This window comes from Rhipicephalus microplus, chromosome 5 (genome assembly GCF_043290135.1).
Source record: "Rhipicephalus microplus isolate Deutch F79 chromosome 5, USDA_Rmic, whole genome shotgun sequence".
Lineage (NCBI taxonomy): Eukaryota > Metazoa > Arthropoda > Arachnida > Ixodida > Ixodidae > Rhipicephalus > Rhipicephalus microplus.
Window position 1 is genome coordinate 95104187 of NC_134704.1, and position 20564 is coordinate 95124750.

Consider the following 20564-nt stretch of genomic DNA (forward strand, 5'->3'; position numbering starts at 1 on the left):
GCTCCTCCTAAAAAGGTTTCTCTCTCCTCGCTATACTTCGTTACTTAGCGATTTTTGCATGATATAGTTTTTGGTTTCGTCGTAGCCTCAACATTTCATGGTGACTAGTCATATTCTTGTCAAACATGAGCACATGCCCCGAGAAAAAACTAAGAAAAAAAAGAGTTACATACAGTGTACAGTAACCCCATTGTTGCTTACACATTCACGGTGGCAGTTACCGGGACACGTAGTCTCTCGATGTAGTACTTCTGCGGCTGTCATTTAACTTGCGTTCGCCGCAGGCCACCCGCGACAGCATTGCTCACATGATTGACTTCAGTGTCGCTCGGAATACCACGGCAAAACTTTCATGTATGCACGCGTGTGTGGGGCAGAAACACAGAATGCATTTATTCATGCTAAGATAAGGCACATCAGCAAGGCCTCTGACTAGAGCAGCTTGGGTACACACAAGTGGGGCATTACTTTCACACAAAGATGTCACTGCTCGTCATCTGTTCTATGAGTCTTGTAAGTACTTGTCCATATGTATATATAAACATTACACAATGCACATTACACAATGTACACAACACACTGTACAATTACACATTACACAATGTATATAGACACATGACAGTGTTCTGTATCGCTGTACTCGCCCCAAACACAGATTGAACAGCAGCAATTCAGTCCGAACAGCGACTACTTCCATGCAGAAACTCAAAATACAAGTCTCACGGAGAAAAACTGTAAGAGACTAGAATGAGTGAAAAGAAACCAATGGCCGCGCAGCTGTGGCTTCAGCAACACTTTGTGATGCTTTTTAAAAAAGAAAGATGTAAAAAGAAGAAACCTCCAAAGTGTATCAAGATCAAACTGTTATTGCACGTGCACGAAAATTCTTGCATAACCTCCGAACAATGACCATAGACAGAAGGCTTGTTGTTGGATCATGCCACCAACGTCGCATGTATCCAGCTACATGAAGGAAAAGGAGAAAACTCTTATTTAAAAAGGAGGGAATAATTTATGATGGTAATGTGGTTCCCCATTCTAGAAGTCCATCGCAAGTATTACAACAGAACGGCATTTATGGGAGTGGCACACTTAGGTATTACAATGCTTTGTGACAGGACGGGGCTAGATTTGTGAATGAATTCCACTCAATGATGTTAGAAGAAAAGGAAAAGGCAATTAATTATATATACACAGAGTTACAGGCACAAGACTTTATGCCAGAGATTTCTCATTGCAATGTTTCTCGAGCTGTTTGGAAAAATTTGGAGCGTGCCTTGAAGATGGAGAGCTGAAATTTTTAAGCGGGTGCGCGTAACTTTCTTCACACAATTTTTTTACGCAGTTTAACTTCTGTATATTTTTTAACTTTACCAGTCGTACATATCAATGATTACAACAATTGAAAGTTTCATTCTACGACGCACGTTCGTCCAAAAGACGCCGTGTTGATGTTTGACAGGAGCAGAGTAGGTTATTTTGAAGATCTTAGATTTTTCTAAAGTGTCGAATACAGCAGCCTCACTGTTTTGTATGCACACTCGCCTGTACCAAACGCCACTTGTGCGAACCATTGGTCTTGTTACGAAAAAGCCATCGGGTAAAGAAGTAAAGTTTTAAGGGTCACTAAACCACCTAAATATAAAGTTCAGTTGTGGCACTATTGTTCGCCGTAGTCCGAATCGTGAACAACCAGTTCAGCTCCGTTCCACAGGCCGAATTCCCCAAAAGTCGGTGGGTCGGGGTCCTCGCGCGTGGGCTGACAGGGCACCCGTAGCTCCGTGTCTTTTATGAAGATGTCGAAGTTGGTGGGCGCGTCTTGTTGAATCAGAACATAGTAGTGTAGATACTGCGCCGATTGAGCACCGGGAGAAAGAAAATAAAAGAACAAATGTTAAGGCAATGTGAAGGTAACGCTGCTGTAAAAATTGTAGCTGTCTTTCAAATAAATAGACATTTTGTTTAATGCTAGTAGTACTGTACCACACAGCACAGATGTACCTAGAAAATTGAACAGGCTCGCATTAGTTACATTAGAGGTCGAAATTCATAGCTGAATCATTGAGAGCAATTTGGTATCACATCATTACACATATTATACAGAATTCTAACGGTCCTTTAAGCAGGCACCGAACAGGACTCGATGGTGGAAACCATGTTCATCTATTTCTTCTGACCTCCCTCCCTTCCCCCTTTCCTCTCAAATAAAGCTTCCTGCACTTAGGGGTACTAACGCAAATAATTTCCAGCTCCTGTTTTCTTTCCTTTTTTGCATCAAATGAAAGGCTATATCCTAAAGAATTTGAATCATGAACTGTGAAGCATGAGTGCACTCTGAAAAAGTTATTATTGTGTTTTTTTTATAGGTAGCTTTAGTTTCTTGACGTCATTACGCATTATGAACTTCTCGTTGCATTTTCATACAAGATGTAGTAATGTTTCCAACGCCCCTTGACATCATGGCTCCGTTGGTGATGCACGATGGGCCATTTTTACTGTTTCGATATGACGCACAAGGAGACATTTTGGAATTTTTGGTGCCTGACGTCGTCACAACTTGCGAGACTGAGGCGTGAAGTGGCCAAAATTAGCACTGTGGCCTGGCATCAGACTAGTGTCGGCGCTGACAGGTGCGCTACGGGAAAATTGATTTTATCAGCAAAATAAAATACCTCATCAACGTCTGCCGAGCTTCACCCTTGCTCAGAGCTGTCTCTGTATACAGGAGATTTGTATGGTCATGTGAAAACACCTTCGAAAAATTCCATCAGTACCCCTCTAACATGGTTTTGGATAGCCTTGGCGACCAGTCCACCTTTAACCAAGCAAGCGACGATGGGGTCATCATACCACACCATGCTGTGACGTCACAATGATGCCACCGATTTTAATCATCGGTGATGTTACAATGATGTCAAATTGTACCGTGATAAGACAGATGCTTGGGCTAGTTGGTGATTGGGAATCAACATATTTGCACAGTGCAAGACTATCAGTAGTTATGATGTAGCTACAGAAGAAGAGACAAGGACAGAAAGAGTGCCTGTACCGATTCCCTTTTCCTTGTATCACGGTCTAGTGACGTCTCGTCAACTGTCACTTTTCTTGTTTGATGAGGCATTTAAAGTTTTCTGCCTTAAACAGTAAATATTTATGTTGAGCCAAGGAAACTGAAACAGTGATGTGAACGTAGCGTCACATAAAAAAAAGCTGGAAAGTACCACGGAAGTGCGAGTGGGAATAAGTCCCTTTAAACGCACTGTGCAAAAAAAAGAAAAAAAATTAACATAGACCTACCATAGACTCCTTTTAAACGAAACCTCAAGGTACCAGAAAAATTTGTTTCCTTCAAGAGGAGTTTCGTTTATTGAGAGATAAACGGGGGTACATTGTTCAAGTAGGAAAACTCATACAATAGGGGAAGTTGAAGCAGATATTTCACTTAAGAGAGTTTCGTTTAATCGCAGTCTACTGTACCTAATGTCAAGAACATGCAATTATAGCCTCAAAAATGAGATCTTGGTTCGTGTCAGATGCCTTTTGCAGGCAGGACTATGAAAGACCGGGAAGCATTGGGGCATGATTTTTTGTTCAGCGCAATTCTATGAACCCAGCAGTATACAAGAGTAGAAAATGAATGTATATCTTACACTGACTGCTTTTGCAGAAAGAAAAAAAAAAGAATAGTTAATGAAATTCATGTTAGATTAGTAGGTGAGACGAGTTGGTGCACACATTAGTCGACTTCATATCATATACTTCCTGCATGTTTCTGCTATTAGCAAAGCATAAGTGACGAACAAAGCAATAAAACGAGTTATTTATGTTAAAACTATACAATTTTCTTTGGGCAGTGCGGCAAAAAAATGCGTATTCTGCTCCAACCACCACGTTCGCAAAAACAACACACACCTTGAGCGAGTGGCTTAGCAGGAACCTTCGCTGCAAAAGTCTTCCTGACGGCTCTGGCAGATGGATGGACAGAATTATGCTCCAAGGGTCGAAAATGTGTGGCTCTTCAGGTATCTGGTCCAGCAGCGCACTCTTCATGGGCACTAGGCTCTACAAGGAAATAAGCACAGCTAAATGTAACAAATGGGTTTGCTTCTTTTGCACTGCATGCGTCACGCAGGTTGTCCACCTTATGCACCAATTCACCTTACAGAAACCTTGCAACACTTTTTGAAAATGGTCGGAAAATGCTTCCAACTGGTTATAGACTGTCTTACCAACTACATATGAATGCTGTTATTATGGGCTGTTAATCCAATGCTTTCTTATTTATGCATGTTGGGATGTCAACTAATACATAATGCCATGAAATATTGTATGCACCAACCCAACCATTTGCATGCGTAGGCGTCAATCGAAACATTTTCTGTTTAGTTATAAAAATGCAAAACAGACAGGTTAACCACCCTCTATGGCGGCGCTGGAACTCCTCTGTTGAACAGTCAATCGTTAAGGCTCCCACAAACATGTTTCCGAAACAGTAAGTTCAAGGATGTGGCGAAAGGTTAGACACGAGCGTAAAGAAGTAGAGAAAAAAAGAATGCCAACTGAAATCTGTGAGTTGGCTTTTTTTATGTCTCTTCTCAATTCTAAACTTGGACCATGTCTTTCAATTAAAAATACCCCAACTCACCCAACTTACCATACTATAGAGCTAAGCAGTATAGATGTATTTTATGTTGTTAAATAGCGGTATGCACCGTCGACATACTGAGGCACTTGTAGCGATGTCACGACGCGTGGTGTTCACCCAGCCCAAAGCTCGCCGCCATCCTCAAAGATCATGTGAGAACTGGCGAAGCAGCTGCAAACCTGTCTCACAGCAGAGCGCATCGGGAAGCCTCCCGCTTGAACACATGTGGAGCTGCCCGACCCACTGTACTCAAAGGCAGCTTTGCAGTTGCCGTGCTAGTTGTCAGAGTTGTCAGGGCAATGGCGAGATTCGAGCTCGGCGGACCGTATGTGCTACCTCATTACTAAAAGCGCTTCAGTATGTCGACGGGGCCTACCACTGTTTGCAAACGCGGAATACGTCTACAGGTCACAGCATGCTCATCGAGACTAAAGAAGAATTGGGGCAATCGATTGGTCAGGCAATAAACACCGATAGTGTAGCAATTGGATTCGAAACTACGATGTGAAAATGCTTTGTTTAGATATTATTGACAAATAAATATATTACTGTTCTTGTATTTACTTTGTGCCCGTCTAGGTTTTGACCACGGAGGTATGTAGTATAGTGTACATAAATATAGAAACATGGAAAGCCGTTGCAGGGTTTCTCAATATGTCTCACTGACTGGCAGTCACGTAATCAGGGTGAATCACCAACGGCTCGGTGGCTTCTAACAATAGTGAGGAAATTTTCTTTTTACCTACGGCTGCTTTTGCCATCTTCAGTAACATGAGAAGTCCCACTTATACAGAGCCTCTGTACGCACAAAAATATACAAAGTTTTCATGAGACGGCACAGACAGGTTTTCTGCACTGGGGGCTCTAACATGGCGGCCACCATGATATTTAATCTTTTTCAAGGCCAAACCACACAAACGCATTGCAGTGTGTCAAAGTATGTCCTTTTTTACGCGGCGCCACTCGACCTCTTTATGGCGAGAGAGGGTACAACTACTAGAAGTGTCGCTCCCTCCCTTTCCATACTGAGAGTGCGAGGCGCCGTGTCGATAAGGCAGCCAAAAGGCCAGGTGCTGACACGCTCCTACGTGTACTTGTGGTCAAGCCTGTAGATAGTGTCAGTGCAGAGCAGGACACAGCGTCGTTCGGTTAGCTAGCGAGACTTCTTACCGTCAATGCGTTGAACGAGGCAAGAAGCTAGCGAGACTTCTTGCAGTCGATGTGTTCGCAAAAAAAAGGTAGTTCCACGTTCTTACCACCAATAATTAAGTTTTCCTTTTGTTACTACGGCGAGAAGTGATTGAAGACATTGTGTGCCTTACAAACGAAAACGCCATTGAACGTCTTTAATTATGCGGCTGTATAGTTTGATTGTCATGTGACATCACATACAGGCTCGCTACTCTGGGTATAACACAGTGGCGGCCACCTGGACATTCAGTGTCAGTGCAGGATAGGACACCACAGGGTCGTTCAGAGTGCCCGCGTTCTTTTGTGCTCACCCCGCTTTTTTTTTTTTTTTGTTCGCGAGTCGTGCCAAAGAGGAGAACAAAGAAACGCGAGGGTGCATTGGCACTACTCCAACGTCACGCGTGTTACCACGAAACGCGCGGAGTTATACGTTTTGCTGGTCAAACTATTTGCATAGCTTCCACAGCGTTGCGCTTAATGTATGAAATGAAGTATAGATGCGAAGCATCTCTCGCCCGGGTCAATGTCCCGCGGCGGCGACGTCCACCTCCCACTCCGCATGCGCAGCTCTTTCTCTTCTACGCTCCCCCTTCTCGCCTGATAACATATGCTCACTCCCTCCTTTCCTCTAGGCATTCCTTTCCTCGGCCTTGCCACCGCGCACTCCCATCCCCTCCCCCTTTCTCTTCTCCGTTCCCCTGTTGTCGCCTCGCAACATCGACGGAGGAAGCGTATGCTAGCGTGTTTTTTTTTATTATTATTAATAGAAAGTTTTCGTACAGCGTACGCTGCGTACGTGGCGGCGTTGCGTACGTAAGGACGCCACGTTCTGCGTAGTGCGCATTGCGCAGACCGCAACGCGAACGTATCCCGTAACGTACGCAGCCGCTACGTACGCACGCATGAGATGCGTGCGTGCGTACGTGAGCTGATCGTCCCGCTCTCGAACAAGTTCGCGACAGCGCGAGACTTCGTTTTGCAAAATGGCAGCATGGAAGGCAAGCACCGACCGGCTCTGTGGCTTAAAATATGGCCATAATTTGGCTATAACACTTGGATTGGCTCACATTGGCTGTCAACAACACGTGCTTCTATTTTGATCTACCAGATGGCGCAACACGCTTCACGCTCGTTACGTATGCGGGTACTACGGCGTACTAAAAGCCGATTAGTGGCAAACGACGCCACGTAACGCAAGGCGCTTGCGTGATGCGTACGTAGCACCATTCCGCAGTACTAAAACTCTCTATTATTGAAAAAACTGACCGCTAGCGCTGTACAACAGTTCCCTGGCCACCCTGTTAACAAAAAGCGGACTACGGGTCTTTGTACAATTGGAATATCGGTTATAACGAAGTGATTGAGAATAGTAGTGCAATAGATTTAGGGCTCAGAATAAACCTTTATAACTAACTCTTTCGGACATAACAAACCTATTTTTATGTGAGATGTACATTTGTTATAGCGAGGTATGAGTGTACCCGATGCAGAACGTGCAAGTGACGCCGATCTAACCCTTATATATACGCACCAGCACCCGGTCTATCTCCTTTTCTACGTCCATCGGATCAGGCTGCTCATCGGGCCACTGCCACATCCTGTCGTTAAGGAGGTCGACGCGCTGCGAGCCTTGGTGTTGCTGCTGCTGCCGCGAGTTCTGCCTCGAGGACTTCTCGAAGCTGCGCACATTCGTCAAGGGAGAGCGTCAACACCACAGAGAAAGAAGTATGTTCGACGAAGGAATCTTGTCGAGCCATAAAAACACGCACGAAAAAGGCTTAGCAACAACACGACACACATGGCGTGTTCGCCGGGGTGCTATATGAGCCATCGTTTTACCTGTGTTCCAGAGGAGTAAATACCGTAGTTTTGTTAAGGCACTGGCGTACGGCCAGGGTGACGTGGAGGGGGGGGGGGGGGTCAAAAATGTTTTCTACCGACGATTTCCAGTCTTACATGCGCATACACAGGCACGCGCACAAACGCACGCGCGAACGCACATAAAGTATACTTGAACACTTACCTCCTCCTCCCCCCCCCCCCTTTAAAAAAGAACTATTGCAATGGCCCTGACAAAAATGGTACAGACAAATCATTTTCGAAACTGAGCTTACTCGGTGATACATATCTCGATCCTGTATACGAGATGATGATGATGAAAAACATTTATTATAAACGAGAGAGGTACGGGGCCAAAGAATGACCCCGCTACATGGTCGGCGTCCTTAGTCCGGGACACCGCATGACGAGGCCCCTACTCGCGCCCGTCTCACCAGAGCCCGTTGAGACTCTAGTGATGAGCAGTTGAGGAGGGCAGTCTCCCATGCCTCTCGGGAAGGGGTAGGGGAAGGGGGTAGGTGGGGATTTTTCGGACATGCCCATACCATGTGGAAGATATCACACGTCTCCCCATAGTGTGGGCACCGCCCATCTGTGTTCGCATCGAAATGTTTTAGGATTGCAGGACAGAGTAGAGTACCTGTCTGCAGGCGCCTTAGAGTTCGCTCTTCCGCCTTACTCAGCCCCTTTGCAGGAGCCGGGTAAAGGCGGTGAGTGTCGCGATAATAGATCAGAATTTCTTTGAACCGCGGCAGCGGTGTATTGGCCTCCGAGTCATAAGAGCCAAGGTGAGGAGCCCGGTGGGTAAGCGCTCGGGCGGCCGCGTCAGCGGCCTCATTACCTCGTAAGCCCTGATGGCCAGGAGCCCATACGATGCGTTTCGGGGCTGGATCAGCGAGAGCCCGTTTTAGAATTTGGCTGGCTAGGGGGGATATCTCTCCTACCAAGTAATGAGCACATGCTTTCCGGGAGTCCGTGATGATAACTTTCGAGTTGGGGTCCGCAGCAGCAGGCGCTATCGCGACTTCATCAGCGCGTTCTGGATTTTGTGCTCGGAACGAGAGCCCATTGACATGCTTTTCCCGGTGAACTACAGAGGCCGTGTAAAATCCCGTGGGCGAAGGCCCTGCTATATCTACGTAGAATACACCAGGTCGGGAGCCGTGTTGCCTCTCAAGCGTCCGAGCCAGCGCCTGTCTCTTGCTTTCGTGCGTGTGCTTATCCATGTTACTGGGGAGTAGAGAAACCGAGAGCATATGCCGCCACAGTTCCGGAATACGCTCCGCCTCCTCTGCAGTGCAAGTGTGCTGTATATGTAAGCGGTTTAGCAGGCGGTGCCCAGGAGCCGTCTGCACGAGCCGCGTATATTGATTCATAAGGTTGGCCTCCCGCAACTCCTGGTGGGAGTTGAGCACACCTAACGCCCTCAGTTTGGCGTTGGAAGTGGCCACCTGGAGATCCAGAGCTCGTTTAGTAGCCTTACGAATGATGGCATCTATTCTTTCGTCTTTTTGCTTGTTAGTGCGAAGGTATGGGACGGCGTAGAGGATTCGGATAGTCACGAAGGCATGGGCGAGCTGAAGCGCGTTCCTGCCCCGCAGACCACCCCGCTTGTTGGAAACGCGGTGGATCATGCGCCCTACCTGTTCGCCTATTCTCTTGAGTATCGCTAGAGTGGAGTCCGGTCTGAGTCTGTGGTGAATGAACAGGCCCAGAATCCGGAGCTCCTCCACCTCTCTGATGGGAACCCAAGACAGGGAGATGTGTATGGCTGACTTATCTCTTGGCTTCGCTCTAACGTGCAGAAGCTTTGATTTGTTCGGAGCACATTGGAGTCCACAATCGTTGGCATACGCCTCGACTATGGATGCGGCCTGCTGAAGGCGTTCCTGTATTTCACCAAGGCTCCCTTCAGTGGTCCAGAATGTAATATCGTCGGCATATACTGCGTGTTGTGTGCCTTCCACCTTGGCCAATTCGCTTGGAAGGCGCTTCATAGCAATGTTGAAAAGGAGTGGTGATAACACTGCTCCCTGTGGGGTACCCCGTGTTCCCATAATGTACGGGCCATATTCCTCGTCCTCGACCCGAAGAAGTGCCTGGCGTTTAGAGAGAAAATCTCTGACATATGCAAAGGCCTTAGCCCCGCGATCGGTGGAACTCAAGTTACCCAAGATGCTGCTGTGTTTAACATTGTCGAAGGCCCCCTTCAGATCAAGGGTGAGGATGGCTTTATCATTGTGTTGCATAGTTATGGGCTGTATGACGGCCCTATGGAGCTGGAGAAGGACGTCCTGTGCAGACATGTGTGGGCGAAACCCAAACATGGTGTCTGCAAAGAAGCCTTTGCCCTCAAGGTATGGGGAGAGACGATCCCGTACCATCGTCTCCATAAGCTTGCCCGCGCACGAAGTCAGTGATATGGGCCTCAGATTTTCCGTATTCACGGCCTTGCCTGCTATGGGGATAAAAGTCACAAGTGACGTTTTCCATTCGGAAGGGAGCGCTCGGCCGTCCCAGATCTCGTTCATGTATTCCAATAAATGGAGGTAGGCTGTGTCAGAGAGATTTGCCAACAGCTTTACTGTTATGCGGTCCAGCCCCGGAACCGTACCCCTGCGCATTTTAGCCAAAGCCGCTTTAAGGTCATGCAACTCAAAACGGGCATCGGGTTGGTGGTTAGGCTTACCAGAGTACGTGTACGCCGGCCCAGGCGGGTCCTCCGTACGACAGAGATACCTATCGCACAGACATCCGCAAGCTGTGCCGGAGTGCCTTGGTACCCTTGCAGATCTCGCCGGAGCTGCTTCTGCGCCTCCCCTCTCGTTTGAGAGGGGTCTATGAGACTGCGAAAGAGACGCCATGTCCCCTTCGAGCTCATCTGACGAGCTGCGGCGTCGCAGCGGGCTATCCAATTTGAATCTGAGAGTTGGGCAGCATACGCTGCAGCCTGTTCCGTGAGTTGGGCTGTGTATACGAGACGGCTCCCAGCAAGTGTGAATCTCGGTCAAGGTCGCAATTGGGTATAAATTTGAAAAGGAGTCACACGCAAGCTGAAAGTGACAGAAGGAGCCTTTTGGTTAAATTTCAGCACCACGTTTGCAGCTTAATAGAAAAAAATGATAATATGTATAGAGTTGTAAGTACTAAACAGTAACACGACATTGAATAAGCAAAACGAAGTATAATGAACCCGATCCTCTTGCTTAGTCTCCAAGCTACCGGTACGTAAGTTGCTATTTACAGAGCACCTGCATAGTTTGTCTCCAATGGCTCGGTGTGCCAAAATAGAAATTAAAAGTAGCCTGAAAGTAGGCAAGGCCCCAACCAGAATTTTTCGTCGCCAGACAGGAGTGGAAAGTTGCCGGTTTGACGCAAAATAACCACAAAGGACGACCCTGATCTCAGTATAGGTCGATCAAACAGATATTTTGTTCTGATATTAAAGTAATTTTTTAGACCTCGCACGTGCTGCCAACGACACTAGCTTGACGTCACGCCACAGTGTCAATTCTGGTGACTTGTCCAGAAATCTTTTACAGTGCAGTCAGGTACCAAAACACACAAAAAGACCGCTGGCGCGTGGCCCACGGAGCGGAGCAGCCGTAAAAATGCCACAATATATTGCGCGATGAGGGGAGGGGGGTGGCAATTATATTGTATGTTCGTGCGTATGTATACAGGCAAGCAAAATATAAGACTTTCGGTGGGGGGGGGGGGGGGGGGTGTTGAAACTCTCCAGCATCCCCTTAGCGACGACCATCACATGTTGTGATGTCAGCGTGCACTCAGAAAAGAAACTTACTTGATGATGTAATCATTACAGAATGACGCAATAACGCTAACCACTTCTGTAGGCTACTAAGGGCTTGTACTTTCAGTTAACGCAAGAAAATGGAAATTTTCCTGTCAGTAGGCCTGAGTTTATGGGGAGAGCTGGTAACGGCCGCTGGAGGGACTGAAATACGCACCCGAACGAGCCACACCCAATGAACTCGTCATTTTAGACGTCCACGTGTAGAAGATGGCCACGCGTGCTTCATTAAAGTAGCGTACTTCCACAACACAATGAAGCCCCTAATTAAAGCTGCTATGGATACATAGGACTCGGGCGAATACACCATTCCTACCTCCCGTAACTGACGCCTCCATGTTGTTCTTTTATGGTCGCCAACTACCGAATTATCAGAAATTGCGCTATCTTTCTCAGTGACTTCAGATCTGATACGTGCTCCAGATCTGTTCTTGAGAATGCCACGGTACCTATCTTTTTTGGTCCGACGGATGACCAACGACAGTTTAAGATCATCTACAAAGAGAATACGAGCCTCTCTAAAAGGGCCCGTGAAGGGGAACTAATACACATATTTCAAATCCCGTGCTTATTTTATTTTTGTGGCAAATGAAAGACCAGACCCTCAAGTGCCTAGAAATGGTGCTGCTAATTGTGAGTGCAGCCTGAAAAACTACTTAGAGTGTCTTCTTAAAAAGTAATTCCGGCTCCTCCTGTACCCTGATGTCACAACACGCAGTAAGCTTCTCGTCAACTGCTTGTGAAAGATATCGTGATGTTTCCACGACTGCTGGGTATACCATGGCTACATCGGTGACGCACAAACTACCATTTTGAATGTCTTCGTGACACACACAAGCGGCCATTTCGGAAGTCCTGGTATCTGACGTCATCACAACTAGCCAGACTATTGCGTAAAGTCACCAAAATTCGTATACTGTAGCGCGACGTCAAGCTGGTGTCGATGTCGGTAGGTGTGCCACGGTAAAATTGACTTCAATTTTGATATAATATATTTTACAAGCATTCATTGAGCATCACACTTCCTCAGAACCGACTCTGTATACAGGAGATATGTATAACATAGTAAACTCGCCTCCAAAAAAAGTGTCGGTCAGTAATACCAGAGAGTTGTATGACGGTGTACACACCACCAAAAAATAGTGTGTCAGTACCCCTCCAAACCACCTAAAGGTGGAAACTTAGATGCGGCGCCACTGTTGTGCACCAGTCTATGAACGATCCCCCACAGTGGTCTAGCGGCTAAGGCACTCGGCTGTTGAGCCGCAGGTCGCGGCATCGGATAGGGGCCACGGTTGCTGAATTTTCGATGGAGGCGAAAATGCTCGAAGCATGTGTGCTTAAATCTACTACGTGCACGTTAGAGAACCAATGGCATCGAAATTCGCGGAGCCTTCGACTACGGCTTCCCTCATAATGTTGCGGTGCTTTTAGGACGCTTACGCCAACAATTCTTACATTACCTGAGTCTACGAATGAACGCGTAGCAGTTTGAAAGTTTCTAAACGGTGTCGTAATGGCGCAGTTACGCGCATTAGGTGAACGAAATGTGGCCGTTGTTCGTTTTACTTTACGAGCGAAACGAATTCGTTCGTTCTTCTCTCGTACTCCCGGAATTCTCTTCTTAACCATACGACCTATGATTAAGAGTGGCAAGTGCGTTTATCTGCAAACAGACAAACAGGTTTGTTTCTTTGCTTAATTTAATTCACAACTTTTTAAAGGTGCCCTGACAGCGAAAGATGAATGAATATTTGGGGTTTAACGTCCCAAAACTACCATGTGATTATGAGAGACGCCGTAGTTAAGGGCTCCGTAAATTTGACCCCCTGGGGTTCTTCAACGTGCACCCAAGTCTGATCACACGGGCCTACAGCATTTCCACCTCCATCGGAAATGCAGCCGAGTACCTAAGCCACTAGACCACCATGGCGGTGCCTGAGAGCGAAAGTTTGGTTTGCGAGTTTTTTACATTAATTTACAGCTTTGGGTCTCGTAATGCCACAATTAGATTGTAAATGATCTAACAGAACAATTTTGCGCCAGTTCGAAACGCTCGCCTAAATGTTGATGATGATGGTGATTTGAAGCTCATCCCTTTGTATCGGGCAGGCCAGATTAATCTGCCCTAGCCAGAGAAAAAAATACTTAAAAGGTAAATAAACGAAAACACTCCACAGGCGTACACACCCTGTATCAGTTCGTGTAAAGGTAGGCTGCATGCCTTCAATTTTCAATACCACAAGAAACCAGCGCCCCACAGCGGAGCAAAGCCTGAAACTACGTGCGCTCAAGGTTCGATGACGCTGAAACACGCTGTTTTCAAATAGGTGGACCCGTGGAGTCGCTCGCTGAATTCCGTGCCGACCGGTTGTGCCCTCGTGATCTCCGACGTCAGCGTAGCTCTGGCCGACTGGGCTCGCCGTACGTCATCTCCTGACGCCGATCTCCGACCACAGCGTAGCTTCGACCGACTGGACTTGCTCTACGCCATCTCCTGACACCGACAAGAGCTCTCTCAAGTGGTGCCCCGTCCTCGGACTCCTGCGACCGTGTTTCCATCTTTCCTATCTCTCCTATCCCCTCGATATGTCGTCGCTCTCTCGCTTACCGCATCTCTCTTTCTCTCTCTCTATTCTTATACTCATATCCTCTTAATCCCTCCTCACCCCCATCTCTTGTGAGCTACTGTTGAGGTATCGCTCCCTGAAGCGGACAGTTACGGGGCTCACTTTTATTTTATTTTCCTTTCTTATAACATTAACAGTTCCCCCGGTCGGTGAAGAATGAAACGATATGGGGGCTTTGAGCACGCCCCCTCGGAAAAAAAGAAAAGCAGCCTTGGTGTAAGCAGACTAAAACACCTCTAGAGCAGCCCAACAGAGCGAAAGGGGGGACGAACAATAGTCCTCGCCGGGTGCCAGTCGGGGTACTGTGCACGCCCCGCAAAGGTGCTTGACCTCTAAGTGATTCTAAGAGAGGAAAAATAAAAGTGAGCCCGTAACTGTCTGCATCACGGGGCGACACCTCAATAGTAGCTCACAGGGGATGGGGTGAGGAAGGATTAAAAGGATAGCAGTGAAGGTATAAAGAAAGAGAGATGCGCTAGGCCAGCGAGCGAGGACATATCGAGGGGATAAAAGAGATAGGGAAGATGGACACACGGTCACAGGAGTCCGAGGACGGGCCACTTGCGAGAGCTCTTGTCGACGTCAGGAGATAGCGTAGAACAAATCCAGGAGGTCAGAGCTACGCTGTCGTCGGAGATCGGCGTCAGGTCCGCAACGTCACAAAGGGATCCCCTATGTACGTGAAAGCATAGAAAATGTAGATTGTACCTGCATACTCGCAGGAGCACACACCCTTACTTTAAAACCAAATTAAAATATCTTCTAGGCAATGCTCCCCACTGAAAAGCGGTCAGAGGTGGCTCCGCACGCCGGACTATCAAACAACACAAGCATCTCGAGTTACCAAATTCGGTGTCAGCGGTCCTTCAAAAGCGCTCTGAGTTCGAAAATAAACTTGTCGCAATCACTCTTTCCTCTCTGTCTATCCCTTCCTGTTTCGGCATTTCGCCTCACGCTAAAACAAAAACTTTCAAATGCGTCACCAATAAGCCCACTTTGCAACCCTCGCCAACACCAAGCTTCTTTTTTCGCGTGCCCACGTCATCGTGACGACATTCGCACGTTCACTTGAAATGCTAAAAGAATTGTCGGATATGGTTCACGGACTCTATACCTGTCAAGCAACTTACATATGACATTTGAAAGATAGATCTTAAACAGCAGAACTAGCAAGGACCGTCTTTTCTTTTGCCCCTTCTTTGCGTCCGCACTTCTAGTGCTGCGTTGTAAACCAAGTTCACGATGAATCCCAACCAACTGGCCCCTCTTACTGTCCCTCCCAGCCTGAACGCAAGTGGGTTGTCGAAAACTCCATGAGCCCACTCCCCTGACTTAAGCTCGTGCATTTCCTTGCACGTCTTTATCAATGCTTGATGGGCCTGAACGCGCTGTAGCGCACAGCTTTGCATTGCCGAATGGCACACACATGAGTTCACTCACCGACTGCGTTTTCTCGAATGACTGCTGCGACTGCGGCTTCGCTTCCGGCGGGATGGTGCAGTCTTGTCCTCTGTGCGCCTGGGCACAACAGTAATCAACACACACTAATTAGGACTGAAACAGACCGTTGCGACAGTGCAACGATTGCACTTTCGAGAATACTAATCAATACCGCTCGTATCAATTTTGGGGTTTAAGATTACGGCCACGAATTAAACATTAACAGTAGCACGCATTCTCTGTCTTAAACAATTTTCGCTGAATAATGAGGCTCTCTGGCTACCTACACTCATTCGTTTCAATTTAAAGGACCCACGAGTTCTCGGAGCATGGCATTCTTTTGTGCTCTCCCCATTTGATTCTGTGTGTGAGCCGAGCCAAGCGGGAGCATGCAGCAACAATGATCGTTGGAGGGCCAGTTCGTAGATACAGTGCTAGAAAAGGCTTTCTCAGCCAACTGAGGGTCCTAATGTGGCGGCCATGCTGGAGTCAATGCGAACTGCCTACAATTCATTTTCGGAAAAGTCCGCCTTCACTTTTGACCGCCTCTGACGCGTAGCTGATGTCTGCAGTCATTTTTTCCATTCCTATAGTTTATTTACAAAAGCACACACGGTTAAGCACGTTAGCCGAACAACTCTTAGCAGACAAGGTGCGAGCGCGACGCGTGTACGCAAAGCCAATGGAGTTTGAGTGCCGGGGACCCCACGCCGCTTGAGTATACGTAGGCTCTAGCGTTCTTGTGTATACTATTAGCTGCTACACCCACAAGGGAAAGCACAAAGAAAATCACTACGTAGTAGTAGTGATTTTTTATTTACTTCCTAAAATGCAAGTAGGTGCAGAGGCCTTTGTCAGGTGTATGAAACGCTTTTTGCTTTCTGTATCCTTTTTCTTGCATTTCAATAAATAAATAAAATTACTACTACGTCGGGGACGCCTAAATCGGGGCCGTAAGCAGGAATTTTTTTGGGGGGTGTTGATGTGTGCGACGGCTGACTGTTGCCACTTGTGGTCGATGTGAAAGCATGTGCAGTGGTGGTCCAGCGAATCTGGGATTCGGGGCAATTTTCTGAGCAGGAAATTGGCTCTTTTGTAACAATTTAGGAGCAGCCACATGAGCATTTTGTAGCAGTTTTGTAGCACACAATTGGCGTTATGGATCAGTTGGAACAGGATAAAATCGAAACGCATTACATTTGGTGCAGCTTTTCACTAACGCACAATGTTCGGTACTTTAGAGAAAGTAGACACAAGCAAGATTGACACGGCGCTGCCATTTAGCTTGAGTACACACCACGGGAAACCATGGTATGTTGCAAACTGACTTTGTTTGCGTACGTAAATATAACGCTTTTACACTACTCAGAACAGTTTAATGCAATAAAACCTAATACAAAAGTGACTAGAAATAGGAAAAAAAAAACTCTTTTGCGCTGTCGGCAATCAGAAACTGTTTAGATATACAAAGCTGTATCAAGATTGTGAATAAAGTCACTATTCAGACTTGCCTAAGAGCGCCATATGAGCTTTATTTTTTCGGTAATTGGCTAGCAGACGCACGCGCGTAAGGGTCTTTCCTTTCTGTCAAGGCTCGCACTTAACTGGATGGCTCTTTATTGAGCAAATATTTTATAATGATTATTACTGTCTTGTTTACAATGTAAACGGCTTCAACACCATAAATAATGTTTTTTTTTTCTTTTGTAATTAACCAATTACATCTGTATGTACTGTTTATGCACAGTATTACTACTGTATGACGTGAAAAAGTAAGTGTTTAAAATAAGTGGTGAACGATTTAGAGTACTCGGTACTCTACTAAGGGAGAGCAGGAAGGAGAAGTTTATTGACTTCCAACCAAGGATAAAGTACATGACAAAAACATCGAACTTCACGACTACAAAGGGTGCATGTACAATCAGGAAAGCACCACTACCGAGGCAGAGGTGGGGGGAGATTAGAAAAAGGGGGTAACGATTTAGAGCACAGGGTACTCTACTATGGGAGAGCAATAAAAACAGAAGTCCACGCGACATGTACTGAGTCCAAGCAATTCCTGAAGTATTGATAGCCCTCCCTTCGGGAACGCAGCTGGGGCCGGTAGGAGGCTATGCTGTAGAATGAATAATTGAATTTACGCGCCTTTACTTATGCGGCGTACAATTTTTTTAGGTGTGCGAGGTAACGTGGCGTAGGACTTTTAATCAATGATATTAGAAAAAAACAACTCGTTATGTACATTTCGCATAATATGCAACCTCAACAAGGCCTAATATACAAGACCTAAGACTGGGTACCAAGTTTACGTATATTGCCAAATGAGCTTGAATGTATCTCCGTGTAAGTAAACATGTTAGACGCTCATAATAGCCTCGGAGTTGTTCTTTAAGTGCATTAAACACGTGCATGACGAAAGGTTAGTAACTGTGCGCAACAGGTAGTAGCTGTTGCAACCTTTAAGCATCTACTAACGTATGTAGTAAAATGGTGGTAAAAAGTTGGTATTGACCAAAGAAAGTTAGTAACAGCTGCTGTTACTAGCTTTTCGCTCGTGGTTACAAGCTTTGTATTTGCAAACTTTTCTTTAGGAGTGTGCGAAGGACACACGAAGCTACGGCTGCCAAGAGCAGCACGACACACACGTCAGCTAGATGGCAGAGCCCGAAATGGCAAATAGATTTGCTTTGTTATCTCTTTGGCTACCAACGCGGCAGTACACGTTTACAAGCATGATTCGATTCACCGAAAACCCATTTGGGCCCCTGCAACACAATCACGCGATCGTTTACACTTTACGAACGCTCCATGAAGAGACCACACTTACTTGCTTTTTATCCGAACCAAGGCGCTTTCACCTCGTTCAACGCGCCCGGACGAATGCGCGGGAAACTGACAGGCAAGCAACAAGCCAGTGGACAAGCAAGCAAGCAGATAAGAGCTTAGAGTTTCCCACAATACATACTAGAGGGAACTCTGGCGCTAGTGTCTATGGGAGCTGCAACGCACGGCGCTTCAGCGAGCATGGGAATGATGGGTAGTACACACATTTGTCTAATATGCGTACTTCTGGCCTGCCTTTGGCTACGTGTGTGTTCATGTGGCTTGTAGCCGTTTTCTTACAAAACAAGTATTAGCAAATGTTCAGTGGTTGCGCTTCGCCATTTTACTTTTTTAGACTTACTTTCCAAATTGGCTCACGAAGTTCAAAAGCATTCAATCTTTATTTCAAAACAAAACCGAAACACAGCAATAAACGAAGCCGCAAGTACGATTCCCCGCCCGCAAGTACGAAGACTAGGCAAATGTGTGTACTACCCGTCATTCCCATGGTCGCTTAACGATCGCAGCGCCAGGGTGCCCTGTAGTTAATATTGAGAAACTCTATAGATAAGAGTAGAGGTGTGCGCCGACTGGTCGGCGCGCCGCCGCCGCCGATGCGAACTGATCGGCGCGCCGCCGCCGCCGACGTTTTTCATCGGCGCAATCGGCGCGCCATTTATGCGCCAGCACTGACTTTTCAAAAACTTATCTTGTACAGCACCAAAAATATTTTAGAATGAATAAAAATGTGAAAAGTATAATTTTTGGTTCTTATCTGGAAAACAGTGCAATAAAAAGCAGTATAAATGCAAAAATATTCAAAACAAAGAAACTTCAGAATATACATTTAGAAATTACATGATCCAGAAATAGTATAAATAATATTTAATGTTGTAGGAAGTGTTTCTATTCACATAGACAAAGAAAATCGGAACCAAGCTGCTGCTTCATTGCTCCTACCATCCTGTGAAGCATTGCTTGGTTTTTCTTCAGACGCAAGCAAACTCGTACACTTTTCTCAGTAAATTTTTGTTTTGTTTTTTGCAATAAAAACCTCCAGATCTTCAAATATAGACGGATACCAGTGATTAACACCTCTATAAACCAGATGTCCAATGAACTTCGCTATTTCGTCTAGCATAACCTCTTTCCATGCATGGCATGCGGCGATGGCGTAGTGGTTAGAGCATCCGCCTCGCATGCAAGAGGTCCGTGGTTCAAATCCCGGTACCGCGCAGTTTCCAACCGAATTAAAAAAAATCCGCGTGTTGATGGAACTGCATTAAGAGGCCTGGGGTGCGGCCTCACCGGCAAACACCGCCGAGAACACACTCCCTCACCAGAGAAGGATTGGCCACCCTGGTGCAGTATCTGGCCACTACCTCCCACATGCTTACGTCAAATAACTCACGGCCCTCAGTCCCCAGCAGCTGCGAAGCAACTGACCACGGCGGCGGTCAGATCTGCAACGCAGCAGAGGGTGCTAAGAATCTCTGGATCCGGACAGGCCGCCATTGGAACCTCAGCTTGGCAACATTTAACGCTAGAACCTTATCTAGTGAGGGAATTCTAGCTGTACTATTCGAGGAGCTAGAGAGTGTTAAATGGGATATAATAGGCCTCAGTGAGGTTAGGAGGACAGATGAGGCCTATACGGTGCTACAGAATGGGCACGTCCTTTGCTACAGAGGCTTGGCAGACAGAAGAGAACTGGGAGTGGGGTTCCTAATTCACAGAAACATAGCTGTAAACATAGAGAAATATTATAACATTAATGAAAGAGTGGTAGGTATCGTAATTAAACTGAATAAAAGATACAAGATGAAGGTAGTACAGGCTTACGCGCCTACATCCAGCCATGATGACGCTTCAAATCAAAGCTTCTATGAAGACGTGGAATCGGCAATGAATAAGGTAAAAACACAGTATACTATAGTGATGGGCGACTTTAATGCACAGGTGGGGAAGAAGCAGGCTGGAGACCAGGCAGTAGATTATGGCATCGGTACTAGAAACACCAAAGGAGAGCTACTAGTAAAATTCGCAGAACGCAATAATTTATGGATTTTGAATACCTTCTACCGAAAACGAGAAGAACGCAAGTGGACATCGAGGATCTCTAATGGCGAAAATAAGAACAAAAAATACTTTATAATGACTGCACACCCACGAATCGTACGCG

The 20564-nt window shown here is 46.4% G+C and overlaps 1 protein-coding gene across 2 annotated transcripts; it reads right to left on the reverse strand.

The window, feature by feature from the left end:
• Positions 1-367: 367 nt before the first annotated feature.
• LOC142817873 (FAS-associated factor 2-like) lies at positions 368-18573 on the reverse strand. Of its 2 annotated transcripts, XM_075895781.1 has the most exons (5): positions 18387-18532; positions 15560-15637; positions 7368-7515; positions 3913-4062; positions 368-1849 (listed from the first exon to the last, which is right to left on the reverse strand). In XM_075895781.1, exons 3-5 carry the CDS (start codon positions 7431-7433, stop codon positions 1661-1663), a joined length of 405 nt encoding a protein of 134 aa, XP_075751896.1. In that variant the 5' UTR covers positions 7434-7515; positions 15560-15637; positions 18387-18532; the 3' UTR covers positions 368-1660. The 2 variants fall into 2 exon arrangements, with proteins under 2 accessions (XP_075751896.1, XP_075751897.1); XM_075895782.1 differs by lacking the exon at positions 7368-7515 and having other exon boundaries at positions 18387-18573.
• Between the last annotated feature and the right edge of the window lie 1991 nt (positions 18574-20564).

Coding starts and splice junctions, on each gene's coding strand:
- LOC142817873 (XM_075895781.1), bottom strand. CDS start 7,433: ATGTGGCAGTGGCCCGATGAGCAGCCTGATCCGATGGACGTAGAAAAG. Junction 4,063..7,367: donor AGGAGATAGACCGGGTGCTG/GTGCGTATATAT, acceptor ATTTCCTTGTAG/AGCCTAGTGCCCATGAAGAG. Junction 1,850..3,912: donor TGCTAAGCCACTCGCTCAAG/GTGTGTGTTGTT, acceptor CAATCGGCGCAG/TATCTACACTACTATGTTCT.